The 26,347-nt window shown below is 28.7% G+C and overlaps 1 protein-coding gene across 2 annotated transcripts; it reads left to right on the top strand.

Moving 5' to 3' along the window:
- The first annotated feature begins 6,866 nt into the window (after positions 1–6,866).
- Positions 6,867–26,136, top strand: LOC135926035 (uncharacterized). Of its 2 annotated transcripts, none has more exons than XM_065461688.1 (21): positions 6,867–6,949; positions 6,996–7,049; positions 7,093–7,131; positions 7,177–7,313; positions 7,369–7,405; positions 7,449–7,564; positions 7,612–7,800; positions 8,311–8,484; positions 9,139–9,393; positions 9,769–9,934; positions 10,161–10,258; positions 14,584–14,687; positions 16,122–16,465; positions 19,068–19,284; positions 19,693–19,896; positions 20,508–20,630; positions 20,736–20,846; positions 21,338–21,538; positions 23,230–23,397; positions 24,332–24,424; positions 25,709–26,136. In XM_065461688.1, the coding sequence occupies exons 1-21, from the start codon at positions 6,882–6,884 to the stop codon at positions 25,823–25,825; spliced, it is 3,015 nt and encodes a 1,004-aa protein (XP_065317760.1). In that variant the 5' UTR covers positions 6,867–6,881; the 3' UTR covers positions 25,826–26,136. The 2 variants fall into 2 exon arrangements, with proteins under 2 accessions (XP_065317760.1, XP_065317759.1); XM_065461687.1 differs by having other exon boundaries at positions 8,251–8,484.
- The last annotated feature ends 211 nt before the right edge of the window (positions 26,137–26,347 follow it).

The raw sequence follows: 26,347 nt of genomic DNA, 5'->3' as shown, positions 1-26,347 counted from the left end.
ATTCCAATTACATCTCATATAACTTTGAATATACCAATATTCCTGTTTTTACCATTTGCCCCCCCCCACACTTTTCTTTAATAAAGCGATATTTTATTCTGAGATCCAAAGCGCCTTCTTGGCTCCCTCTCTTTCACTCTCTATAAGTTTAATATCAGATATTCTATGATATTTCACGAAATGTCTGATCCTTCTAGAAACGTCATCATAAGCGATTTTATATTATAATTATACCGCTTATAATCAACTTTTTAAAACATAATTTTTTACGGCCAATTTTAATTGAATATATATGGTCATTATACTTTAATTTGTTTTTTTTGTATATATTAAAATGACCTTGGTGAAAACTATTACACTATTTAAATTAAAATGGTAAATGTTTATATTTTTAATAATAATTTTCATAATTTTAATCTATTTAAATTTGTAAAATGTAGTTATTTTTTTATTGAAATTGATTGATATTAAGAAGAAGAAGAAAAATAAAGATATAATTATTAATAACATTTTTAAAAAAAAAATTTAATGAAAAAGATTTATAGATTATTAATATGTAATAAAATTATATGAAATTAAAGGGGCTTTTGTTTTATTTATTTTTTTTATTGGGAAATAAAATTTAATTATTGGAGCATAATTTTCACAATTATGAAAGGTAATTTGTAAGGATAAACGTTTTAATAGTTAAACTTTATATTATCAATAATCTGATTTTGCATTCGATTTTTCGTCAGATATTGCTGTTAAATGGTTGGGTTGGATAGAACCCCTACATGGGGTTAGGGTCTAAGGACTTTCTTTCTTTCTTTCTTTCTTTCTTTCGTTTGTTCTTTCTTTCTACCCATTAAATTAAACATTAAAATCACTCCAGATGATCCCGGATAATCTTCATCCATATTGGGTTTGGTTTTTTAAAGTGAAGAGATAGATTTCGATAGTCCTAAAATATTGTTAAAATATACAATATCATGTAAATTTAATGGATTTTATTAAATCATCTGAAACTTAGGAATCTTTATATTTCTTTTAATTTTAAACGAAATATTAAATTACAGGCAGGAAATCGAAGGAGGTTAAGGTCGAAGCTGCTGAATAAAAGAATATAGGTAAATAAGATTTCATTTGATAAATTCTTCCTATAGAAATTGAATTGCTTTTATTTGTGTTAAATAATTTTTGGGTTATGGATATCTGTGAAAGTTAAACAAATGTACATTTGAAATTTTATTTAAGAAGATGATCATTACATGCTTCAAACTCTATATGTATGATTTAAACTTTTCCCTCATTAGTATTAGTATTATAGAGTGGGTGAGTAGACTTAAAGTCGTTTAAAAAAAGTTTCATCCTCCTCGAACTATTTCTCCTTCGAGAGTTGGTTAAAAATTTATTAAGTTCGTGACACTTTTCTCCTACATCGATCTAGTTTCTACTCTCAAAATGGGAATTTTTTTTTGATTCAAAGATTTCGAGAAACTTATGTGACATTCATCGGAACTGTGTTATTTGTCAAGGTTTGTGTTTAATTGAAATTCTCCTAAACCTGTTCCAATCTTTCTAGTATCATAAGACTGCCTTTCTTTCCACGCCGACTAAATTTTTTTTAAAAATAATATGATATTTAAGGGTCAAATGTTCATTGGTATGTCGATAATTTCCCAGCCTGAGCTTGGAAATAAAAATAATTTTTCTAAATTCGAGACCGGCCTAAAATTTACTTATGCAGATCTCTGATTTATATCAATCATAAATATATAACTAGGCCATAACAAAAGGCTGATTAAAAATATTTAAAAGAAATTTATTTTCAATTTCAATTAATCGCATAGGTTAAATAATAAAAAATAAATATATAAATATTAGAACTTATTTAATAGAAAATAATTTTTTTTTAATAAATATATATTTTAAAAATATAGAAAAGCCATTTGTTACCGTCTTCTAGAGGTACCGGGTAACGCGTTTCTTTTTTTTTGAGTAACGGTAACGCAAATCGTTACTTTTAATTTTTTCTTAAAAAATATTGTAAAAACATATTTTATTGCATTATAAAATAACTTTGAAATATTTTATAAATTTTATAAATAATTTAAGCCGAGTTTTTAATTCCAATCAACTACCAAATTCCTTCATTTTAATTTTAAATTTTCGTTGATAAATTTTCAGTCAAGATTGTTAACCTAACTTATATTAAAACAATCTGGCTATGTTAATTTGTATTCTTATTCTCTAATATTATAATTTATTTAAGGAATATTATGTAAGTTTTACATATTTATTCAGGTGAAGATGATTTAACCCTGTCCTGATCCCCAATATAATTATTTTTTTTATACCAATGAAGAAAATTTAGGGTAAGATGCCCGAACTAAAATATTTCTGCTTCAATTGTCAAATAAACATGGGAGGAGAGGGGCAGTCTCCAAACTGTGCAACCATTTTTAAGGAAAATTGGAAAGATAATATATTAAACCATAACTCCGTGAAATTAATAAATAAGTGTTGTTAAACTGCCCAATTTGGGACAATTTTTAAATACGACCCTTTTAAGATTTTGCAAAAATAATATTGTGTGAGCCTGGAGAATTAGCTCGTAGATGGCAGAAAAATTAGAATCTCTATTTACCAAATCTCCAGGATTACAAAATATTATTTTGGCTAAAATTTTAATCGGGCCATTTTGAAAATATAGCCCTTTTTAACAACACTACTCATTAAGGAGAATGACCATACATTTGACGAATCTTGGGAAAAATCCGAATTACAGAGATTATCGGATAATGACTAATCGTTCATTGATGAACATTATATGGCTGGTGTTAATTAAAATTCATGTTATGTATATATAATCGATTTTCTGAGTTATAGATTGCTATTGCTCGTTCGATTTTAGAGAGCGAAGAAAAAAAATGTATTTTGAATATCTCACTCCTACGATAACTTTTCTAATATTAAAACTAAAATTTTTTTAAAAATAATTTAAGTTTTCTAAGCTACTTATTAATGCAATCCTGCAAAATATAGATAAAAGGTGTACTTGTTGTTTACAATTTATATTTATTTTCTATAGATTAGAACACATCTATAAAGATCAATATATATATATATACTATGCCCGCTATTTAAATTGTATTGCCCATAAAATTAGAGGTCGACGAAGAGAGAAAGCTTAGTTTGAGAAAAGATTTTAACAAAGAAAAAGCAGACTTGATTACTTTAAAAACAAAACACATACCAGATTATTTTCTGATAGAAATAGAATACAATTTGATGAGAATCTGAATGAAGATTCTTTCGAAGATGATCTATTAAAGCTCTTTTATTATATAGAAAAAATTATATATACACATATATATAATATAAATAAAATTATACAAATAAGATTTCTTTTTAAATAATTTTTTTTCCTATAGGAACAGATACATTCTTATCAAGAAGTAACTATGTTTTAAAATATATTTATATTAAAAATTTCATTTTTTATAATGTCTTAAGGTTTTCAAAGTTGTTACTTTCTTTTTTTTTTAGAGATATGCGACTTTTCAGTGATTATAATTAGGCTTACTGAAAATAGATCCTCAAAAGGTGTAGAATGTTTCTAAATTGATAATAAAAAAAACTTCCCATTTTATGGAAAACATAAAATTTCGCCCCGAACAACATGTTCGACTCTAGCAGAGTTCGACTCTAGCAGATTAATTCTGACTTTTGGTTCCCTTCGATATACACCCCCCCCTCAAAATCACTGCATCTCTGACGAAATACATCCATTTTTGTGGGAATTTCGATTTTGTTTTAGGAAATGACAAACAAGACACAAAAAAATCACTATTGCTAGTTTTATTCGATTCTGAACTTGATTTTAAATTCTTCTTGTTCTTATTATGTCCATTGGTCATGGACCTGCCCAAAGCGAGCATACGTGAATTATATGAAACTCCATCCTCCATATAATTGTGAATTATATGAAACTCCATCCTCCAACTAACCTTGTAACCCAGAAATTGTTATGTAAAGTGGAACTACACTCTAGCCTTATATATGTGTATAGGAATTAGTATAGTAAAGAAAGAAGTAGAATATAAAAAAGGTTTTCTTCTTCCAAATATACTTAACAAATAAGTTTTTTTTATATTTATAAATTTAATTAGATTTAGGATACATTGTTTGTATATCAAATTCAATATATTCCTATATTAAACTATTCTAATTTATAATTTATATGTATTAAATTAAATAAAAATCATTTAATTAATAAATGATTTAATTTTGAATTATTCCATTAGTTAACAATTCGAATTTACTAATTACATTAATTTACTGATGATACCAAACGAGTAATTAAAATATTATTCTTGCCAAAAAAATGTTTTTATTATTCGCAATAATTTGTTAAAAAGAGTCTAATAAATACTAATCCAATAGTTTTTGAAAGTATGTCACACCTTTTTCTTTTTTTGTGTTTTTTCATTAAATTTAGGATAACGACGTGAATATCCTTTTATATAAATATCTATATAAATTTACAAGCGATAGGTAGAACAGATGTTAAAATATGATATCATGAGTGCACGTGTTCAATCAATTTAAGGCAAATAAGAATTCTTTTTTTTGGAGAAAACAAGATTCCTTGAGTAGGAAGCATAGTAAATAGGGTGGGGTAGAGTTAGGGTCAGAAATGCAGATAGGACCTGGGATTGACTTTACATCGAAAAATGTATATATACTTCTATTTTAATAAATTTGATCGTTTTTAATAATTCTATGCTAGCCGACATTGTAATAACCTTATTTACACTTATATAATCTCACACTGTAGAATTTTGCACAACAACTAGGCAATATATTACTGCCATAACTTTGATCTAAAGTAAATATAACTAAGAAAAGTTCAAAAATTATTAATTAAACTGCATCTTCAATTATATTTAGAGGAATTCATTCTAAATCGACAGAAAAAATGCCATTAATATTCGAAGAAGCTAGAATTTATATTATAATTTCAAGTCTGTCAATGAATATTGTCAAATTATAGTTTTAGATGATATAATTCCGTAGAAAAACTATTTTCAACTAATAAGTAGGATTATTTAATTAATATGGAACAATTATCGATTAAATAACTTGATGAAAATCATTTTTCCATTTGGAGATATTTTTAAAATGGACTGTCTATTTCTTCACAGTGATATGGTCTTAGACTATTCAAAGTTTGAGAAATGTACATTAAATCTTTAGAAAGTGTATTTTTAATTTTTCAAAGTATATAATTTAATATAATGCTATCATAACAATTCTCATATTGTTATGCGAACGACTGTTTTCAGTACTAACACTATTTACGTTCTACGATGTAAGCAACGACTATATCATATCGCAATTTTAAATGAAAAGTCAAAAGAACTTGATTTAGCTGATAATTAATAATTTTTAAAAAAATGCAAAATGAAAAAATAATTGTTCTGCGAACGACTGTTTTCAGTACTAACACTATTTAAGTTCTACGATGAAAAAGCAACGACTAAATCATATCGCAATTTTAAAAGAAAAGGCAAAAGAACTTGATTTACCTGATAATTAATAATTTTTAAAAAAATGCAATATTAAATAATACATTTTATTGTTATGCGAACGACTGTTTTCAGTATTAACACTATTTACGTTCTACGATGAAAAAGCTATGACTATATCATATTGCAATTTTTAAGAGAAAAGGCAAAAGAACTTGATTTAGCTGATAATTAATCATTTTAAAAAAAATGCAATATGAAAAAATACATTTTACTTAAAAATATTATATCATTTACAAAATAAAAATATATTATATCATTCACGAAATAAAAATACATAAATTATTATTTAGTCATTTATATTATAAAAAATTATAAGAGAAATAAAAAAATAGATTTTTTATAAAAATTAAAATTGTAAGTTTTTTTGCTATTTTTTTTTACAATATTAAAATTTGATTAAGTTTTTTTTAAAGTTTTGTGTAAATCTTTCAAAATTTAGCCCTTATAGATATGAGCCTCAGCAAAGGGCTTCTGAAAAGTGAAAAGATAAAATTGTACATCATAATTTGTCTACTCCACTTTCAAAGACAATCTTATGTCTCATTGTTGCCCAAAATTATGATAATGTAGGTTTATTAAACGGTTAAAAACAGCCCGATTAGGATTTTACCAAAATAACATTATGAAAGCGTCAAGATTTTGCTTATAGATGATAGAAAGAATTGGATATCTCTTTGCCAAATCTAGAGACGTGAATAATATTATTTTAGCAAAAATCTTAATCGGACAGTTTAACAGCACTATGAATGATGTATAGCGTTTAACGTCATTAATCCTTATGTGTTTTTTTAACATAATTTTTTTGCAGAAAATTGTGGTTTAGGAGTAGCGTCTATGATTAACTCGGTTTAGTGTGTTTATAACAATCCAATAGTTCTGGGTATAAATTTTTGAAACAACTAGGAAATATCAGGCTGCAGAGAAGGATAATGATTCTGAGAGGACCGCCTGATTTAATAAATATTTCTTAAAAAATGAGTTTTATTGCAATTTATTCAAATATATTACGTTTTTTAATAAATTGCTATATGACGACCAAAGCCAAATCCCTTACTTACTCTTAAAATTATTCGTTGTTAATATATTACAACATTTAAAATATAAATAAAATATTATATATGTGTAAAATATCTTAAATAGTAAGGCTCTTCTTATAAAATTTAGTTATAGTTATCACTATTTATATATAAATAATAGCCAAACGATGCTGCGTGCCAATAAGTTTTGGAAATTCTTCTATCCATTTTAAATTCTAAAACAAAAAATTTTAACAAGGGATGCAATACCAATTTATGTCTTTAAATAATGGTATATTCATCTCAACCCAATCTTTTTATTAATCCTAGCAATAAATCCTTGAACGAATTTATTAAGTATACATTAAATTTTATTTTTTTTTTAAAAAAATCTCTTATAAAGAAAATTGTCAAATAGCCCAGAAAGAGATAATTTAATTCATAATATATGGAAAAGGTATTTAATAAAATTATAAACTGTATACAATATGTTTTGAAAGACTTACATCTCCTAGAACCAATTACACATATTCCAACAGGTTTCTTAATTTCAATAAATTTATAAAATACATGTTTCTTTGAAGTTTGAGTTATTCCAATGAATCATTAAATAATATCGATTCATTTGATGATGATGAATATTTAATTCCAATTATGTCAAGGCAACTATTAAAAGGAAATATTAAACAAATGTCTGATAGGACTAGATCTAAAAATTTATGTAATTTTATTTATTATAACTTTTTTTGAATATTTAATTAAAATAAACTATATAGCCAAATCCATCAAATCAAATTTGGATACTTCCTTAAGGTAAATATTTTAATTAAATTTTGGATTTCATTTTGTTTTTTAGAGATAATTCAAATGTTAAAGAGGAATATATGACAAAATCTGCTTCTTATTATAGCAAAAAGCATGCCAACTTTCCATATGGAACACAAACATCAAGAACTATGCCAAATCTTTATGGTAATCTATATAAATTATTTTCTTATATTAGATGTAATTTTTTACAGGTTTAGATTTATCTGATGACGAAAATTATATTGATGAAAATATAAATAGATATATACCCCCACCTTCTCACCGAAACTCCAATAACATAAATTATTATTATAATTATGCCAGGAAGATCACTTATAGCTTATATATATTCATCATACATCTCTTATCATATATTATAAATGCAATCAAATCACTAACAAGTATGCTTAACTTAATTATTAATCTTAATTTTATTATTATTTATATTATTACTATCTAATTATAAATATTTATTAAATAGACAAGTAGTTTTTCTGCATTTATGTTTATTAATAAGTTATTCATCATATCTTAATAGCACGCTAATATATAATAGAAATGTCATACTTTATCATTTATTTGAAATATTAATGTAATTTTGGGGTATTTATATATAACAAAATTTTTTTTACAATAATAAATTGTTTTGTATTAAGTGTTGATATGGATAAAAAGCTACAGTAATCAGCACATCTCTTTTATAATTTTTAAATTTGAATTTATTATTAATATCTTAATTTAGTTCTCATTTTTTGTCTCTCCCCTTAAGTTTAAAAATAGATTGACAGTTCTGTAGTGAGATTACGATATCTTTTTATACATCAACATAATTATATTTTTCTCCATGTTAGGAATTGTAGTTTACCCTGCCCAATACTTTCTTAATAGCATTTCGTATTTCAACAATGAAGGATATGAGGAACATGAACCTCTTTTAAATGAAAGTACAGTGGATACTAACACTCCTTCACATTCAACAAGAAATAGGCAAATATCAGTGGCATCAGACGAAGATACATCAGAAGATGTTATTGATATAATATCTCAGAAAGGTGGCAGGAAAGGAGTTACTCGGATGAGACAAGGTTGAATTTAAATTTATTTTATTTGCATATTGAAAATATTATGCTCATTGTTATTGATTTGATTTCGCCATTCTCTAATATCACCAAATTGGCTCATGAGATTAATCGATTTTTTGGGCATACTAGCTTAAATTTGTATATTAAATTAGAAAAAAAACATTATTGGCCACAACTAATCTTTTCCCACTTTATAATATATACTAACCCCCTTACCCCACACATAGTTTATTGTAAATTCACGCAATTAAATTAAATCAAAATCACCTTTTGCTAAATTTGAACATGGATTTTAAATCCACAACACGTTTCAATCATTATAATATAATGATCATCATATTTCTTTTGGTTATAATTGGAGATTGGAACCTTTATGGGTTCTAAATTTATCAATATTTTTTTTAAATGTAAAATGAATGAGAAATTTACAAAAAAAATTACATTGGACTATTATCTATGTAAAAATAAAATCTAATAATGTATAAATCAACAGAGTTATATTTTTCTTATTTTAATCTTAAAATTAAAATATGATATTTAAAAATTTTTATTCTTAGCAAGGATAAAATGTAAGAACTCTTTTTTAAGGTTCTGATTTAACATTTTACTCAATTTTGGTTCTTTACAGTTATTTTAAAAAATGTATAATTGCTTTAGGTCACACCAATGCACCAGCTTCACATATCTCCACCAGTCCAAGACTAAGGTCACAAGCCCTCCCTCATAGTTATGATTCCTCGGCTACCAGGAATTTGTATTCTATAAATAATGTGGGTCATAATGTTTACAAAATCGGAATGGGACTCAGGGATTTTGCAGGCCATACCCTACGATCTTGTTACAAATATTGCATGCGCAATTTCGTCGGGGAAGGAGGGCAAGGTAATGGCTACCAGCAAATGGATTCCTCCGGTACCTCTTTTTTATTTATTTAATATGTGTTAAATGAATAGTTGTTATCAAGATATTTAATTATTAAATTCAATTCTAACTGCCTATTTGGTTATTAGTTACATTGTCATCGGAACTTTATAGTTTACAGATTTATCAAGCACGTAGTTTAATTATAAAATTACCATCTAACTTTTTTATTATTTGCCATTATATTTTTGTTGCCATTCATGTGCAATGGTCAGAAACATATGTATGTTCCTGATCCATAGGCTTGGTATGATCTGAAAACATTACCTAGATTAGAAATCGATCTTTCTATATTTTTTCACTCTTGCTTTATTACCTTTTTAGATAAAAGATTTTATCTTCTTTCTAAATTATTATGAAAAATAGATATGAGAAGTCGTCGCATAACCAGACAGAGTAATAAGCATCACCCCACACTTTCCGCTGGGGAGGAAGTTGGCGATTCGGATTATTATACTGACCCTATTAGGCGACGGCATCCTGCTCATCAACAGTCCAGGCACGGTTTGGGACAATTGGAGACCTGGAGAAAGTTAAACCTTTGTTTAGAACCCTATCTTAAAGCTTTAAAGCTTTTGAAATTTTAATTGCTTTAGATTAGAGGTTTGCAATAGGTGGACCGCCTCTCTCTCATTGTTTAAAATGGGCTGGCTAAACCCCCACTCTTTTTAGAACTCTACCCTAGATTTCATTTTGCTGAGTTATTTTATAAATCAACTACAATTATTTTTTTAATGAATTTTTTAAACTTATTTAAGCTTATACGCTCGCCGAAGACATAGACACGACGGGTTATCGCTATGCAGCTTTCCTTGTCCTTTCCTTTTGTTTTTCTTCCTAATTCCATTGTTGCTAGGTATATGAGATTTTAATTATTTTCTTTAAAAAATAATTAAAACCTTTAGATATTATTATATTTATAAGGGAATATTTTGTCTAGATCACGAAATTCTTTTGGATACTCACTTATATTTAATATAAATTTTAAATTCTTACCTATAACAATATAATAATAATAATAATAATGAGCAAAATTGAATAAGATTATGATAAAATTTTACAAAAAAAGTTAAGATAAAATAAATAAAATATAAGTTTAAAAGCTTATACAAATATATATTCTATTAATAGATCATTAAATAATATATTAAAATAATATATAATAATAAACAAATACATATAATATTATTAAGGAGAAAAAAATTAAAAAGAGAAGGGGGGAACGGTTGCAAATCATCTTGTGGGATGAGGCTGCCTAGCTTATATAATTTGCCTTGTGTATCACTATGGTGGTCTTAAGAAGAAGCCTTCGCAAGGTTCACCCGTTAGTTGACGAATGTGAGAACCAAGTTCCTTGAAAAAAAGATAAGGCACATTTCTCCAAAAGTTGTAAGGGTTGTGGAAATGATGGGAATAAAAATGTATTCTTGAGAAATGTCAGAATATTTCGCTATTTTAAGTGACTCAAGAATATTAAAAGTTTGGTTGGATGGTGCAAGTGGATCAATACATGAGTAATCCCAGACTATTGACCGCACTTCCAAGGAATTTGAGAAATCACGTCAGGCCGTTTACCATCAGATCTGAAAAGAGGGGAAGGTTCAAGAATAGAGGGGATTTGAGCAGATCTCAAAGCTCTTCGAATGATTGAATTGCATTGATTATGTCTAACAATACGACCTTTACACGAACGACAGTGAAGTCTATGTCTACCATTACCCAAAACGGCAGAACTGCAACCAGAACATGTGTGAGATTGGGAAATTAGACAATTTAATCGAATGCCGATCGCGTGAGTGAGCTCGTTTTGGTTCAGTTGTAATTGCAAATTAACAGAAGGAATAGCTTCAAGGAACTCATGGCCTGAACCATTAAGCAGTGAGGAGAATAAAGGACGGTCAGATAATTGCATTCTGGAAAGGAGTGATTCAACGCAGAATGCAATAATAGGCCTTACCAGTCCTGCTTATTCGAATCAGGAAGAGGGTGATCAGCAATAATTCGTGATGATTGTATCATTATAAGAAGCGTCGGGTTTTAATGAAAGAGAATTTACTACATTTATTGTTAAAAGACAACTGGATATGAAGACTGTTAAGGCTAGATTGGACGGATATTTGTGACCAAGACCTCCCATCTTGGCTGGTAAAGAGGCTTGTGTCCCTGCAATTTCATCAAAGGTTTAGAATATTTTCGATAAGGGCTTTAACCCCATTTTCATAAACTCCAAGAGGAATGGGGAGCGGTTGAATGAAGTGCATAAAGAATACGGGGAATATTGAAAAAAAATTTCACGAGGAAAAAGGCTTTATGGGAGGGAATTAGGGAAAATAAATCAGCCAACTCAAAAAGAGTTTCATGGACTGAAAGAAGGAAGATATAGCAGAGTAACAGGGGCACCTAAATGATGAAGTCCATTAAGGGTAGTTAGTTTGAATTTATTTAAATTAGGTTCGATAGAATTGATATCAGATTTCTCAGGATTGATGGAGAGTCCGATAGCAGATCCAGTCTCCTTGATAATATTCACGGCATTATTGACCTCATCATTGAAACCTCCAAGGATGCCATCATCAATATACCAAGCATGTAAGGATAATGAGCAGATCGTATTAATGGATTTAATGATGTCATTAATACCTAAACAGAAAAATAGGGATCCTAGAGGATCTCCGTGTTGAATGCCCTCAATGGAAGAAATTTTTAAGGTATCTTTGTATAACTGGGAAAAAGAGTACTAGAGGAACTCAGGAAGGAGTTCTGGGAGAGTGTATTGTTGTAAGCATTAGAGAAGTCTATTTTAACTAAGGATTCAATAGAGGGAAGATTTTCAAGATATAATCTAGTCATATGTACCACCGCTTCATAGTAACCGTGGATTTCAACACCAAGTTGGAAGGGGCTTAAGAGGCGTGAAGCATTATGCTTAATTCGAGATATCATCTTGGCGACTAAACAACGTAAGGTAGAACCGATGGCTATTGGTACGATATCATTATTGGGTTTTGAAGTGCGATTAGCCTAGCACCAAAGAGGATAGGAGAAACAAAATTTGGAACTTCACCGTTTAAAATTTTGTTGCAGAAGTTTGTTAGTCAGCATGTAGAGGAGGAAATGATGTCCTGGAGAAAAATGAGGCGTATGCCGATCATGAGCAGAATCACGATGAAAGGAAAGAATAGCTTTCCTCACTTCTTCTGAAGTAAAAAGAGAAGCACAAGTTGAGTGAGGTTGAAGGTAAATTGGGATAATGTTAGCTGTGGGGTGTTTTTGACATAACTTTATATAAGTGGAAAAGGAAGGCTTAGCCAGAGAGTCATGTGTGGACACCATTTTAGGATCCCCAAAGGTGCTAGATTGCTTGTTGCTAAATCTTTTGCTAATGTCTATCCTCTCTATTGCTAAACTTTAGCAATGAGCATGATTGGCTAAAATTCCTATTCTGTGGATATAATACCTTCATAGTGCCTGACAAAAATTTACATAAATCCCTTACCCAGCAAATCATGGATGCTGCTTTGATTAAGACCCCTCATCTTCATGAATACAAAATGTCACAGCCTGTCTTAAATAAAGGAAAACACTCACCAATAGAGATGAAGGCCAATCTGATTTGCAAGAAAGTTGACAATCTCAATATTAAAGGTGCACTCAGATTGGTCTCCACATATGACTCTCTGGCTGAGCCTTCCTTTTCCACTTATATAAAGTTATGTCAAAAACACCCCACAGCTAACATTATCCCAATTTCCCCTCAACCTCACTCAACTTGTGCTTCTCTTTTTACTTCAGAAGAAGTGAGGAAAGCTATTCTTTCCTTTCATCGTGATTCTGCTCATGGGGCATACGCCAAATTCTGAGAAACTGGAATTTGAATTGTGGAGAGGTGGAACAGATATTTCTGGAGGGATAATCGTAAGATTGATAAGGGACAGAGCCAGGGCGTGAAAATCTGAGTTAAGGAGGTCCATGAACTTGTGAGCATCCATCTTTCCTAATATGTACTAATTCTTGACATGAGGGACAGATTTGTGATGAAGACATAAAGATGACGATAAATTAAGGATTCATGTTGTTGAAATAATAAATTTGATTCCATAAATAAATATTAGAACTCCAAAACATTTTTGGATAATGAAATTATATCAGTTTTTTTTGAATTTTTTCATAAATAAAAATAAGAATTCAACAAACACTTTGGAATAATAAAAATTATATCAGAAAATTTAGTTGTATAAGAAAATCCAGAAACATTGAGAACAATATACATTTATAAATAAGAATGATCTAAAACTAATTTCTTGAATAAAGAAATTAAAAATTGGAAATTTTGTTGAATAAATACAGTAAATGATTATATTTTAACTTATGTAGGTATGATAATAAATAAATGATTCATATTGTTGATATAATAGATTAGATTTCATATAGATATAAGAATGATCCTAAACATTCTAGATTAAGGATATAAATACAGGAATATTTTGTTGAATAAATTTATAGTGTAAAAAGAACATTTGCATGTTTGGGAGAGAAAGATCCGGGTCTAATTTTTAATTATATATAATGAATATGGACTTGGGAAGATGGTTGTATAAATACTATATTATATTATGAATATGGAAAGTCTTATATTCTTATAAAGATAATAATAATTATCAGCTGATCTTGAATTCAAAGTTAAATGCTCCTAAAATGACAGATTATGAATTTATAGCATACAAAGGCAAAATCCTTTATCAAAATATGGAAGTATTAAGTGGCTTTAAAGAAGAAATTTTGTAACTTATCTATATTTAACAAGTTTTAATACTTAAGACAAACTTATCATTTAAATAAAATATAATTTTTTAGATTGGCTAACTTATTATAAATCATAGGACTATTTATAATTATAAGCCTTTTTAGACGTGTAGTTTTACTTTTTGCAAACACAGTATCTCACCATCTAATTAGTATTGAAAAGGGACACTTTAGGGTGCACACAAAGTACATAAAAAATATTAAAAAATAAATGAATGATTCTCGCATTTATACATTACGCGTCCAAAGTCGATTTCGAAAATTTCAATAATAAATTAATTTTTTTTTAAAAAAAACACTTTTTTGTTTGAACTTTACAAATATAAGATTAGATTTCTTATTCTGTTAATTAATTTATTTTATTTTTCATTTAAATAGCTTTATTAATGAGAAGACTAGGATATAGCCAAGATTACATGATGACGAACTCTAGCATCAAGGATTATTATAACCCGCTGAAAAACAAATTCGATGAGTATAACGTAAATTTCCTCTTAATTCTTATTAGATGCTGCACTGATACTCCCTTCCCTGGAGATTCCAAAATATAGCAATACCGATTAAACCCTATATACCTATTAAATATATCGATGTAATGATACCTAAACTTCCAAAACTGATAATTAACTTACATAAATTTTCCAAAAAAAATATTTTAGCCACACATTGAGCTATGAATTTATTTTTTTTAAAATTACATCTACAAATTACTAAACCAATGCAGAAAGAAAAAGGGTACTATTAATTTTCTTTTAGGGTTGTGCCAATCCACAAATTTTTTTACCAATCCGATATTTTCCGATATTGCTAAAGAACGGATTCGATATATTGATTTTTATTTAACATTTGTCTTTGAGCCAATGTCATAAAAATATCAATATTCAGAAAAAACCAATCAACTTTCACGAATCAATATAATGTATATTTTGTTGTTTTATTCTCCAAAAGTTAATAATCTCATTTAAAATAGTTTCAATGTTTATGGGGTGAATGTAGTCTTGTTAAACAGCTCCATTTAGCCTATTTTTAAATGGGGGCTAAATCAAGATTTTCGCTTAAAATATTATTACCTAAACCTAGAAATTTCGCCAACAGGCGTCCAAATCTTTCTGCATCTGTTGGGCGAAATCAATAAACCTGAGTAAATTACTTTTGGCTAAAATATTGAGTTAAACCTTTTTAAAAATTGGCTAAATGAGCCGTATAACAACACTAGCTGAATGTTTCTCGTTAGATATCTGGAAATCTTTTTCTTGTTGCAGATAGTATAAAAAAAATGAGTAAAATTTTAAACTATTTTTTTTAAACATTACAACAAATATTATTAATAAATTATGTATACAATCATAAAACAATAAATATAATATCCGCCCGATCATATATTTTTCGAAAACGCTAAATATCGACACACCCCTAATTTCCTTTTATAAATATATCTTTAATTTTTTTTTCGATAAATGCATCACATTATTTTTTGGGGTATTGCATAAAAAGGGTGTCATAGGTGCATCTCCCAAATATACGTTTGTTTTAATAAATTTTTACCCTAAATTTTGTTACATATTTTACTTATTTTATTTTGTAAATGATAAGGTTCAATAAATAAATATAATATAGAGATTATTTTGGGGGTAAAATGAAAGAAAAAAAGATAAAACCACTATATATTATGACCAGAAGTATATTCTATAACGTGTAAAATACCGTACTTGTCCCTATAAATTTCAGGATTATTAATTAAGAGCTGCCCAAAAATTTTCTGAAATTTATAGGTATGGGTTACTCTAATCCATGTTCAAATATAAGTTTCGGTCATAATTTTGGAATTGCCCCTTGGCAATCGATCCCCCTCACTATTTTCCAATAAGGACTTAATACACATGATGATATCCCATTATATTTTCAACATTGAAAAGGATAAGATATTTCAAAATCTTCCGGCCATCCCTGGCGTTAAAAACTTGACGCGTTATCCTTCCCTCATTCTGAACGACACGAGATCCTACGTTTACGACCAGGCCAAATGGCTCAAGCATAATATGAACCCATTCTCCTCTTCCGATGAGCGTGTCGGCTACGATTTGAACGATACCAGCGAAAGAGGGATATTCAAAAGGGGACTCGATTTTTTGATAAAGGATTTGGATTTCGTGAAAAATAAGCTAGAGTCACTAGAGAAAAATTATTTTTCCCCATCGGCCGACTCAGATGAGGTTAAGAAGTACGATCCTGATTGGTGGAAAAAAAAAATCAGGAAAAGGTTTGACTCTCATATCTTTTAAATCAAATGGAAAGTGATACCCATTTATGTCAATTTTATCATCCATATTTTCAATTATCTCTTCTCTTTCATGGTTCTACTTTCACTAATTTATGGATGGTTTAAAAAAATTAAACATGGTTTTATCACAGCTTTTATGTTCCGATATAGAAATTCCGATCTCAATTCATTATCAGTCAAAATCAGTTAGACCGATTTTGGGTTTCATTACTACTATCAGCTCTTATATCTTTGTTATATAAAAATGAAAATAATCTATTGCAGTTGTGGAAGACTGAATTGCCTTTGAAAAACAGTACAAATAAGCATTTAAAATTCCATCTATAAAAAAATTATTTAAGATATTCTATTTTTCAATATATTTCCATGGGTCATCATTCCTTATCAAATCAATCACTTTACAACCCGACCATCTCAGATTTTGCTAAAATTTGTATATAAGTTAATCAAGTGTTGTAATTGACGAGTCCAAAATATTAGCCCCTTAACTCTACTAGAACTCGAGATATAGGTCTCAAAGTAGCTCTGCGAGGTCATTTTTCGAAAAAAATGATTTTTTAAAATCGGGATAACTTTAATATTAAATGTAGTATATTTATCTATCATGGCTCATTTTATAGCTCTAAGTAAACTCTTCCACATATTTTGAATGGAATTAATTTTTAATTTATAAAAAATTTTTTAAATTGCGGTCAAAAATTTGTAATTAATTTTTTTAAATGTTAGTATAAAATTTTTTTTCCCAATTTTCAGATATTTTGATAGCGCAAGTATTCTAAAATAGATAAAAACCTCATTTTTGTGAAATATGTCAGTAGATATTTTTATTTATTCTATAATATTTAATGCTTGGTCCCTAGGACATTCATGACATTCGCCAAAATAACAGGCTGGCAGTGGAGGATTGCAAATCATTTTTGGAATTATGTCTTTGTTAGTCTTTATCTCAAAATCCTTATTTTTTTGTTAAGGTTGCTAAATTGCTCCCTATTAGTAATATTTTAACATTTTGATGTATGCGGCAAACGCATACCGAGTGACTGCCACTTGAACCAGGCATAATACAATTTTTAGGGCGCAAGCAAACGTTTAAAATCCTATCTTAAGATCAGGGAAAGCATCCTTAAAATGTAATCTTTTTTGTACAGTAATTCTTTCTTCCTTTTCTATTATTGAAAAATCTTTTTTCCCGGTCAATAGCCTATAAAATTCATAGTTTAAATAAAAAAATTTATAACTTCTACTGTGTTTTGATCTATTGCTTTACCCGCCATGGGATTAGGAGTCGAAAGACCTTTTTGACGAAGAGTGATTTTTGAATTATGGATCATGTAAAATGTAGCGTTAAGTTCTTCACTAATAGGGAGCAATTTAGCAACCTTAACAAAAAATAAGGATTTTGAGATAAAGACTTCCAAAGACAAAATTTCAAAAATGATTTTCAATCCTCCACTGCCAGCCTGTTATTTTAACGAATGTTAAGCATTAAATATTATAGAATAAATAAAAATATCTACTGACATATTTCACGAAAATGAGGTTTTTATCTATTTTAGTACTTGCGCTATCTAGCGGAAATTTTATTTTTTTGTTAAAATGTGATTTTATTCAACAAATATTATGATATAAATAAAAAGTAGATTAACTTATATTTTCAAAAATTAAATTTTAAGCTATTAAAAATTATTAACGCCATCTAGCGATTTTTTTATTTTTTGGATTATTTCTACTTAATTCTTTTTTTACCACAAATTTTTATATGAACAGTTGTTGATACTCTTTACAAAGTATCTGAAAATTGTAAAAAAAAATTAATTACAAATTTTTGACCGCAATTTAAAATTTTTTTATAAATTAAAAATTAATTCCATTTAAAATATGTGGAAGAGTTTACTTAGGGCTATAAAATGAGCCATGATAGATAAATATACTACATTTAATATTAAAGTTATCCCAATTTTGAAAAATCATTTTTTTCGAAAAATGACCTCGCAGAGCTACTTTGAGACCCTATATCTCTGGTTTTAGTAGGATTAAGGGGCTAATATTTTGGATTCGTCAATTACAACACTTCATTAACTTATATACCAAACTTCAGAAAAATCTGAGACGGTTGGGTTGTAAAGTGATGGATTTGATATGGAATGACCCCATTTATTGTTTTATTACTTTTTTTGTCTTTGGGTAATTCACCAACTATTAGCTCTTAAGAAAATATATTTCTAATTTTTATATCCGCCCTTGTGTCTAGATTCTAGTACCTTTTGGTTATCTTTATTATATTGCGTATTCCCATCTAATTTCTCTTTTTTATCCTTGGCATCGCGTTTTTAGCCGTCAATATAATCACTGGATTCTTAATATAAAATGATTTAAGACATAGAAAACAAATATATTATTCGCCAACCTTTGCAACCAATGCACATTGTATTATATTTAGGGTTTCTCGTTATAAATGGCTAATTCTGCAGTCTTATATTATTCAATCGGGTATTTTAACTGACAGAACGGAACCGGTTAATATAAAAATTGCGCAATTAATTTTTTTTTCGATTCAAAATTGCATCATTATTTTGGAAAGCAAATCAAATGGGGACGAGGACGAAGAGGAGGTAGACTTGAAGACCATAATCGAAGAAACGGTAGATAAGGGTTTGCGAGAGATAAGGAAAGAAATGCTCGATCAAAATGGCGTTAAATCAGCTTTCAATAGAAAAGCTGAGGGCTATTACGAAGGCCTAACTGGGGTGCTGGACGATCTCAGAAACAAGTTCAAAGCCTTCAGCGAGAAAGTCGAGGTACATTATGATAGCATTATTTATTCCTTATAAATCGATATCGTGAGTTGCCGCCACAAAATAATTAATTTAAATGTAACGTTTATTTTTTTTAAAGACCACATATTTGTGAAAGATTAAGGTTCAGGTGGGTATGTTACGGTCTTAGATGTTGAACTTCTCTTGTTTTGAACGCTTTGTTTCTTAGGAGTGAGGGAAAGACTATTCGCCTTCATTTAAATTTATTCTAGAAGGTTTTTTTGGGGGTCATAGACCACTTTGAATAAATTATTCTGCATTGTTATTATTTGATTGATTTCTGAATATTTTGCTTAAATAGGTCTATAATTGTCCCTTTTTTAAAACCGAAAGCCAATATGATTTAAAATATCCTTTCAATTTTTGTTACGATATATAAAACGGCAAAAGACCCGCGACAAATCCCTGATGAGTGAGCTAGACACCATACGCGCCGGCGGAGACTCGCAGGGGCTTGTCGGTCGTGTGGAAAAACTTTCGCGAGATTTGGAACGCGTGACGCAGCAACTCGATAAGGCTCGATCGAACGATGTCGACTTGGAAAAGTTCGCCGGAAAATGTGGAGCTGCAGACGTAAACGAGTTGCTGTCCGAGGTGATACACATAACATTCGCCATATATTTTAAAAAAGGGGGACAAAAACTAAATTTCATGGTGTTATAAAACTGTTTAATTCTTTGTCCAATATAGATAGGACTTTTTTTTATCACTGTTCTGTCTGCCCCAATATTTGATCGGGAAAAGTCAGTAATCACATTATTGTAAAAAAATTATAAATTGCCATAAAATTTTAGTTAGTCACTTTGGAGGACCATATATAAATATCGATTCTTATGATCATAGAAATTTTTTTTGGCATATTAATTTTTTTCGTTCCAAATTTTTATTTAATAAAGGTGGGAAAATCCTCCTCTACCCTACTCAAACTATATACGACTATGACGTAGGTCTTTTAGCTTGTATTACGAGAGTTCATTATAACTATAATTATCTTAATGTCTGACCTATTATTTGATCACATTAGTTAGGATCAAAAAAACTAGCTCTGGGTAAGAAGCGGAATAGGGGCTAGGTTGGACCCATTTTGATTTCAAATTTTTCATCCCCAAACCCAGGTCCAGAAAACTGATTTAATCCATGAAAGATTTATATAATATATATTATGTCATGTACAGTACAAAAATATTTATTTTTTGTAAAAAAAGGTAAATTTAAGCGATATGAGTAAGGAAACGAAAGAAGGGCTGGCCAATTTGCTTACAGAACATTTTGCCTCGCACTCCAAGTTAGACGAGTTGAAGGTATCCCTTCAATCCAATCTAGAAAGGGTACGTTTTATATCTCTTCTTTTTTTAAAAAAATATAAACATATTTCTTAATATTTCGCATATCATTTATTTTATTGATACATAATTAAACAATTGACTATAAAGGTCAATAAAGATTTACTCGACTTAAAGAGCAATATGATGAAGGAAATCCAGGTAGGATCTCGCAGTTCTACCAGCTCCAAATCGGTATCTAAGAGTCCGGAAGACGAAAAGGTTTCCATTTTATTTTATTTTTTCATATTTGAATGAAATTTCTCTTATTTAAAACTTAAATGAGCTGACCAATCCAAATTAAACAAATAACAACCAAGAGTAAAAATTCTTAATATGGATACAATCATATATTATATTCAGTGTTTTTAAAAATTCTAAAATATTTTCCTTTTTGAAGTATAAAACGTTTGTGCCTAACTCAAAGGGTTTGGGGGGGGGGGATTCCCGTTGGATTAGAATTGCTAATTTACTTGACTTTGACTCACTTTAAAATGGGTTAGCTAAGTTTTATGCTTACACTTTGCCCCAATCTTTAAGTTGAGGCTCAAAGATTCAAAGTTAATTTTTTTAATGCTTAAAAGCTTTGATAATTTCTTATTGGAGTTGTCCAGAGTGGAGATCACCCATTTTATATTCTTAAATTAAATTGGTTGCGGTTTGTCTTTTTTGTTGCCATTAAATTTTTATGTATACAATTTTAAATACTGAAGAAAATTCGACGTATAGTCGAGGAAATGTTAGACACCTACTCAGCCGATCAACTTGCCATGCCGGACTACGCCCTAGAGTCGGCTGGTGGTTCCGTCGTTAGCACAAGATGTTCCGAGACGTTCGACACCCACTCAGCCCTTATCAAGCTTCTCGGTGTGCCTATATGGTATCGGTCCAATTCTCCCCGGGTCGCCATTCAAGTAATTTTTTAAAGAGAAAAAAGAATAATTAATGAGGATTAAAAAAGTAAACTAATATTGAGCAGGAAGACGAAAAAATGTCAGGCAACCCATGCAAATTTTTTGTCGGGGTTTTCCTCCAGGCTGTAAATGTCCTTTAGATTTCCTACATTATTACACCTCTATAGTTTATTTACTAATGGACATATTTCACGAGGACCCTTTGAATTTTTATGACTAATTGCTATAAAGTAAACTTTTGCTTGAGCCAAGGACATTTTTATTTCTTCGTCAAATTCTGGGACTTTTATAATTGTACAATTTATAGTATAACATGTAATTGTATAATTTTTTAAATATAATCATTTCAACAATCATTTTATCTTTCTTAAGATTTTTTTTTTAAATTAGACTCTTATCTAGTGTTAGCCGGATTTGATCCGATTTTTGAAAACGGCTAACTCAATTATTTAACAAGAAAAATATTGCATAAGCTTCGAGATTCCGCCAATAGATGTCCGAACCTCTGTGCCATCTATATGCAAAATCCTTAAATCTTTTAGCTTACATAATATTTTTCTGAATAACATCGAGTTGGCTATTTTTAAAAATCGGCTCAAATCGAGCCTTTAACAACACTACTTTAAACACATATATAATTTTTTTTTAAATAAACTCTAAGCCTTCACAATATAATGTATTTCCAGAAAATTAAATTATCCTTATAATTTGTATAAAAAATAAATTTTATTTATTTAAGAAAAGTTTTATATGTATGTATTTAGATTTACAAAATTAAATTTTTTTTTAACATAATTGAATATAAAACAAAATGTCCAATTTACATACACAATCTACAAATATTGCCTTTAAACAGTAAACATTTAAATACTAATCGACAAAAAATATTATTGTAACATTAAATAAAAAAAATATTATTTAACACCTCAAACGTTAATATAAATAATCCATTATTTAACAGCAATGTGTATCAATTTTCAAGTCAATTGCCGGATACACGTTAAATGTCCAATTTACATACACAATCTACAAATATTGCCTTTAAACAGTAAACATTTAAATACTAATCGACAAAAAATATTATTGTAACATTAAATAAAAAAAATATTATTTAACACCTCAAACGTTAATATAAATAATCCATTATTTAACAGCAATGTGTATCAATTTTCAAGTCAATTGCCGGATACACGTTAAGACCTTATTATATAAAATTAATCCTACTAGATTTTTTAAAGTTTCGAACATTAACTATGGATGTAAATCATGATATAAGATCAAAATTTATAAAATATTTTAAATAAAATCATGTAGGTCGATAAAATAATCTAATTATAATTATTGACGTGTAAAGTTGTTCCTTAAACCCATTTATATTTTTTAAATAAAAAATTTTGACAGAAGAATTAAAAATTACTTTGGTCCATTTAACAAAAAAAAAATTTGTTTTAATTGCAAGAAAAAGTTTTGAAAAGTTAAAAGGTTTCTGGTAAAACCAACCGTCTGGATATCAACTTTAAAAAAAATATAAAATAGAAAACGATTAAAGTGGTGATGAGAAAAAATCGACTGAGATGGTTTGAACAGATTGAACGAAAGATGTTTGGGTTAAGAGATGCGCTTAGAAGTTTAGATTTATAATAATAGTAAAATAAAATTTTACTTTATACATAAAAAAATAAATTTTTAAGCCCGGCACTCAACCAGGTCAATGTTGGGCCTTCAAGGGTTCCAGCGGTTATTTCGTTGTTCAATTAGCTGCCAACGTTAAGCCCACTTCTTTCAGTATAGATCACATTCCAAAATCACTCTCACCCTCTGGAGATATAGACAGCGCCGTCAAAGATTTCTCTGTTTGGGTAAATCGAAAAAAAAATTAGGGACAATTGTTTTACTTGTTTATTTGAAATAATTTTGCGGAGGCTATTATTAAATTTTAAATTAACCAGACGTTCGGGTTTTGTTCCGAAATTTTAAGATTCGCGCTTTAAATAAAATTTTGATCTTCGGAAGTAATTATTAACGTAAGCTTTATAAGGAAAAAAACTTCTGTAAAAAAACAATTGGGTAAAATTTTCAACACATCCTTAAAAACAGCTTTAAAGATTTTTCGTAAATAATATTATGATTGTTTTGTTGCGATATGGTTAGTGTTGTTAAATAGCTCGTTTTGAGCCGATTTTTCAAAACGGCTAACTCAATATTTTAGCCAGAAAAATTATGCCTAAGCCTTGAGATTTCGTTAATATATGTCTAGACTTTGTTCCTTCTATGAGCAAAATCTTCAGGCTTGTCTAATATTTTTCTGGATGTAATATTGAATTAGCAGTTTTTAAAAATCGGCTCAAAACAAGCTGTTTAACAACACTAGATATGGTAGAAACAAAAAAACAGTACCCTTATTTAGTGTTGTTTAACGGCTCGATTTGAGACGATTTGTAAAAACGGCTAACTCGATATTTTATCCAGAGTGATATTACATAAGCCTGAAGATTTTTGCTCATAGATGGCACAAAAGTCTTGACATCACTTAGCGAAATCTCGAGGCTTAGGCAATATTTTTTCTGGCTAAAATAATGAGTTAGCCGTTTTTAATAATCAGCTCAAAACGAGCCGTTTAACAACACTTACCATTATCTTCGATTATTAATATAATTTTTTTTAATTGATCATATTTTCCAACTCTAAATTTGTGAAATATTAAGCTTTGTGTAAGTGCGTTCCATCTTAATTCCACATTATTTTCCAAAAAAAATAATCGAATCGAAATGAACTTATAATTTTAAATTTAAGGGATTAAAGAATGAAAAAGACGAAAATGGAGTTTTATTGGGCAGGTACAGATACGAGAAATCGGGCAGACCATTACAACTCTTCTTATCTCAAGTAAAACTAATTTAAACATCTTTTTCGAGAAGGAGGGGGGGGGCAAGAATTTTACATTATATTAGCTTTTTAGGATCAGCAAAATACAAAACCTATCCGATATTTAAATTGATTTTATTTACCCATCTATATTTGAATAAATGTCATTTCTATTCAAAATAATTTTTCACGAATCATGAAGTGTTTTTATTCTCAAAAAGTTAATTATTCCATTTAAAATATGGGCAGTGTTTTTTTGGCAATTTAGTGTTCTTCTTTCAACAGCTCGATTTCGACAATTTCAGAAACGGTTATCAAGATTTTAGCCATAATATCATTTTCTAAGCTTCAAAATTTTGACAATAGATGTCCAACCCTTTCTGCCAATTTATTTTTGGCTAATATCTTGAGTTGGCTGTTAAAAACACTAGCTTTAGTGACTCGTTAGATATTTTAAAATCGTTTTTCTTGCTGCAAAGATATTACAAATTTTTTTAATATTTTTTAAATTATTCGATTTTATATTTTTGAAAATTACAAATAAAATTAAATTTTTGGTTCCTTTTTTATGAATTTATCAAAATTGCGTAAACAAAAAGATACTAATTATATAATTATATATATACAATCTGATCAGTTTTTTTTAAAAATATCGACCCGATCTGATATTGAATATTGGAACAGCCCTAGAAGAAATCGAAGAACTGGTCCCAGACATTAATCCAATATTTCTAGATGCCCAATCCAAACAAATTTTTTTTATTACTATTTAAACAAAATAATTTTAAAATTCTCCGAAGTCTGGTTGGGTCTAAATGTAAACTTAAAAATCGAGATCTGACCGAGTTCAAGAAAATGTCTGGCCACTTGAAAAATCTAAACAAGGCTCCTCTAGTGGGTAAGCGGAAAATTTTCCCGGAAAAACTCAAATTATTTTTTTTATGAGGAGGTTGGAAAGTTATTCGATGAATTATTTCCTGCGGTCCTAAGTGAAGACTGCGATCAAAGTGAGGGGGGGAGGGCTCAGCTACGTAACTAGTGTTGTTAAGTTATCTAACCTTAGCCAACTATAAAACAGTGCAGCCATGTTTTTTTTATTCCAAAAACTTAAACTTCAAGTTGAGACGACTCCTCAACTTAGGGGCTTAATTCTATTTTTATTAGGCCCAAAAGCTTGATTTAGTCGCATTGGAGATGATCAAGTTAGGTGATTTAACAACACTATATAACTTTACTTTAATTAGTAAAGTATAATGTTATGAAAAAAACATGCACTGTAGTATATAATGTGATATTTGTTTTCAGAATCCCGACGCTGGTTACTTCAATCACGTTGAATTAAAAATCGAAAGCAATTGGGGAAATCCCAACTATACCTGCCTCTACAGATTTCGCGTGCACGGGAACATGAAAGAATATTAAGGGAAACGGAATATAATTATTATGAAAATTTTTCAAAAATAATCAAAATGATTCTACAATTTATCACATCTAGTTATTTTAACCTTTTAGCAAATTCCATTTAATATATCTCATCTTTTTAATATATTAGCGGTAGCGATATATATATCTAATTTTTAAAAATCTGTAATACTTGAACAACCAAATACTACATTACTTAATATAAATAAATTAGTTTTAGGAATTTAATTATTTAGATTGTGACTGTAAATATAGCAAAACATAAGAATAGATAAATACACTAAATATACCTATTTATTATAATATTACTATACTATCATTCATTTATGCCGTTCATAATTTATCATTAATTATTTATAGTGGATTGAAAACAACTGTGTTGTATTTTAAATTAAATTAATAATTGATCATATTATTATGTATTATTGTAAAATATTAGTATATTATATCATAATCATAATATTCACTTAATGTACATTGGTTTATTTTTAAAATGATCTTAGTAATAAAATACAATCTAAA

The sequence above is a fragment of the Gordionus sp. m RMFG-2023 genome, chromosome 3 (assembly GCF_954871325.1).
Source record: "Gordionus sp. m RMFG-2023 chromosome 3, tfGorSpeb1-WG-v2, whole genome shotgun sequence".
NCBI lineage: Eukaryota > Metazoa > Nematomorpha > Gordioida > Chordodea > Parachordodidae > Gordionus > Gordionus sp. m RMFG-2023.
The sequence above is the reverse complement of the archived record's forward strand: the minus strand, read 5'-3'. Positions and strand labels throughout refer to the sequence as shown.

Coding starts and splice junctions, on each gene's coding strand:
- LOC135926035 (XM_065461687.1), top strand. CDS start 6,882: ATGGTATATTCATCTCAACCCAATCTTTTTATTAATCCTAGCAATAAA. Junction 7,565..7,611: donor AACTATGCCAAATCTTTATG/GTAATCTATATA, acceptor AATTTTTTACAG/GTTTAGATTTATCTGATGAC. Junction 9,935..10,160: donor CAATTGGAGACCTGGAGAAA/GTTAAACCTTTG, acceptor AACTTATTTAAG/CTTATACGCTCGCCGAAGAC.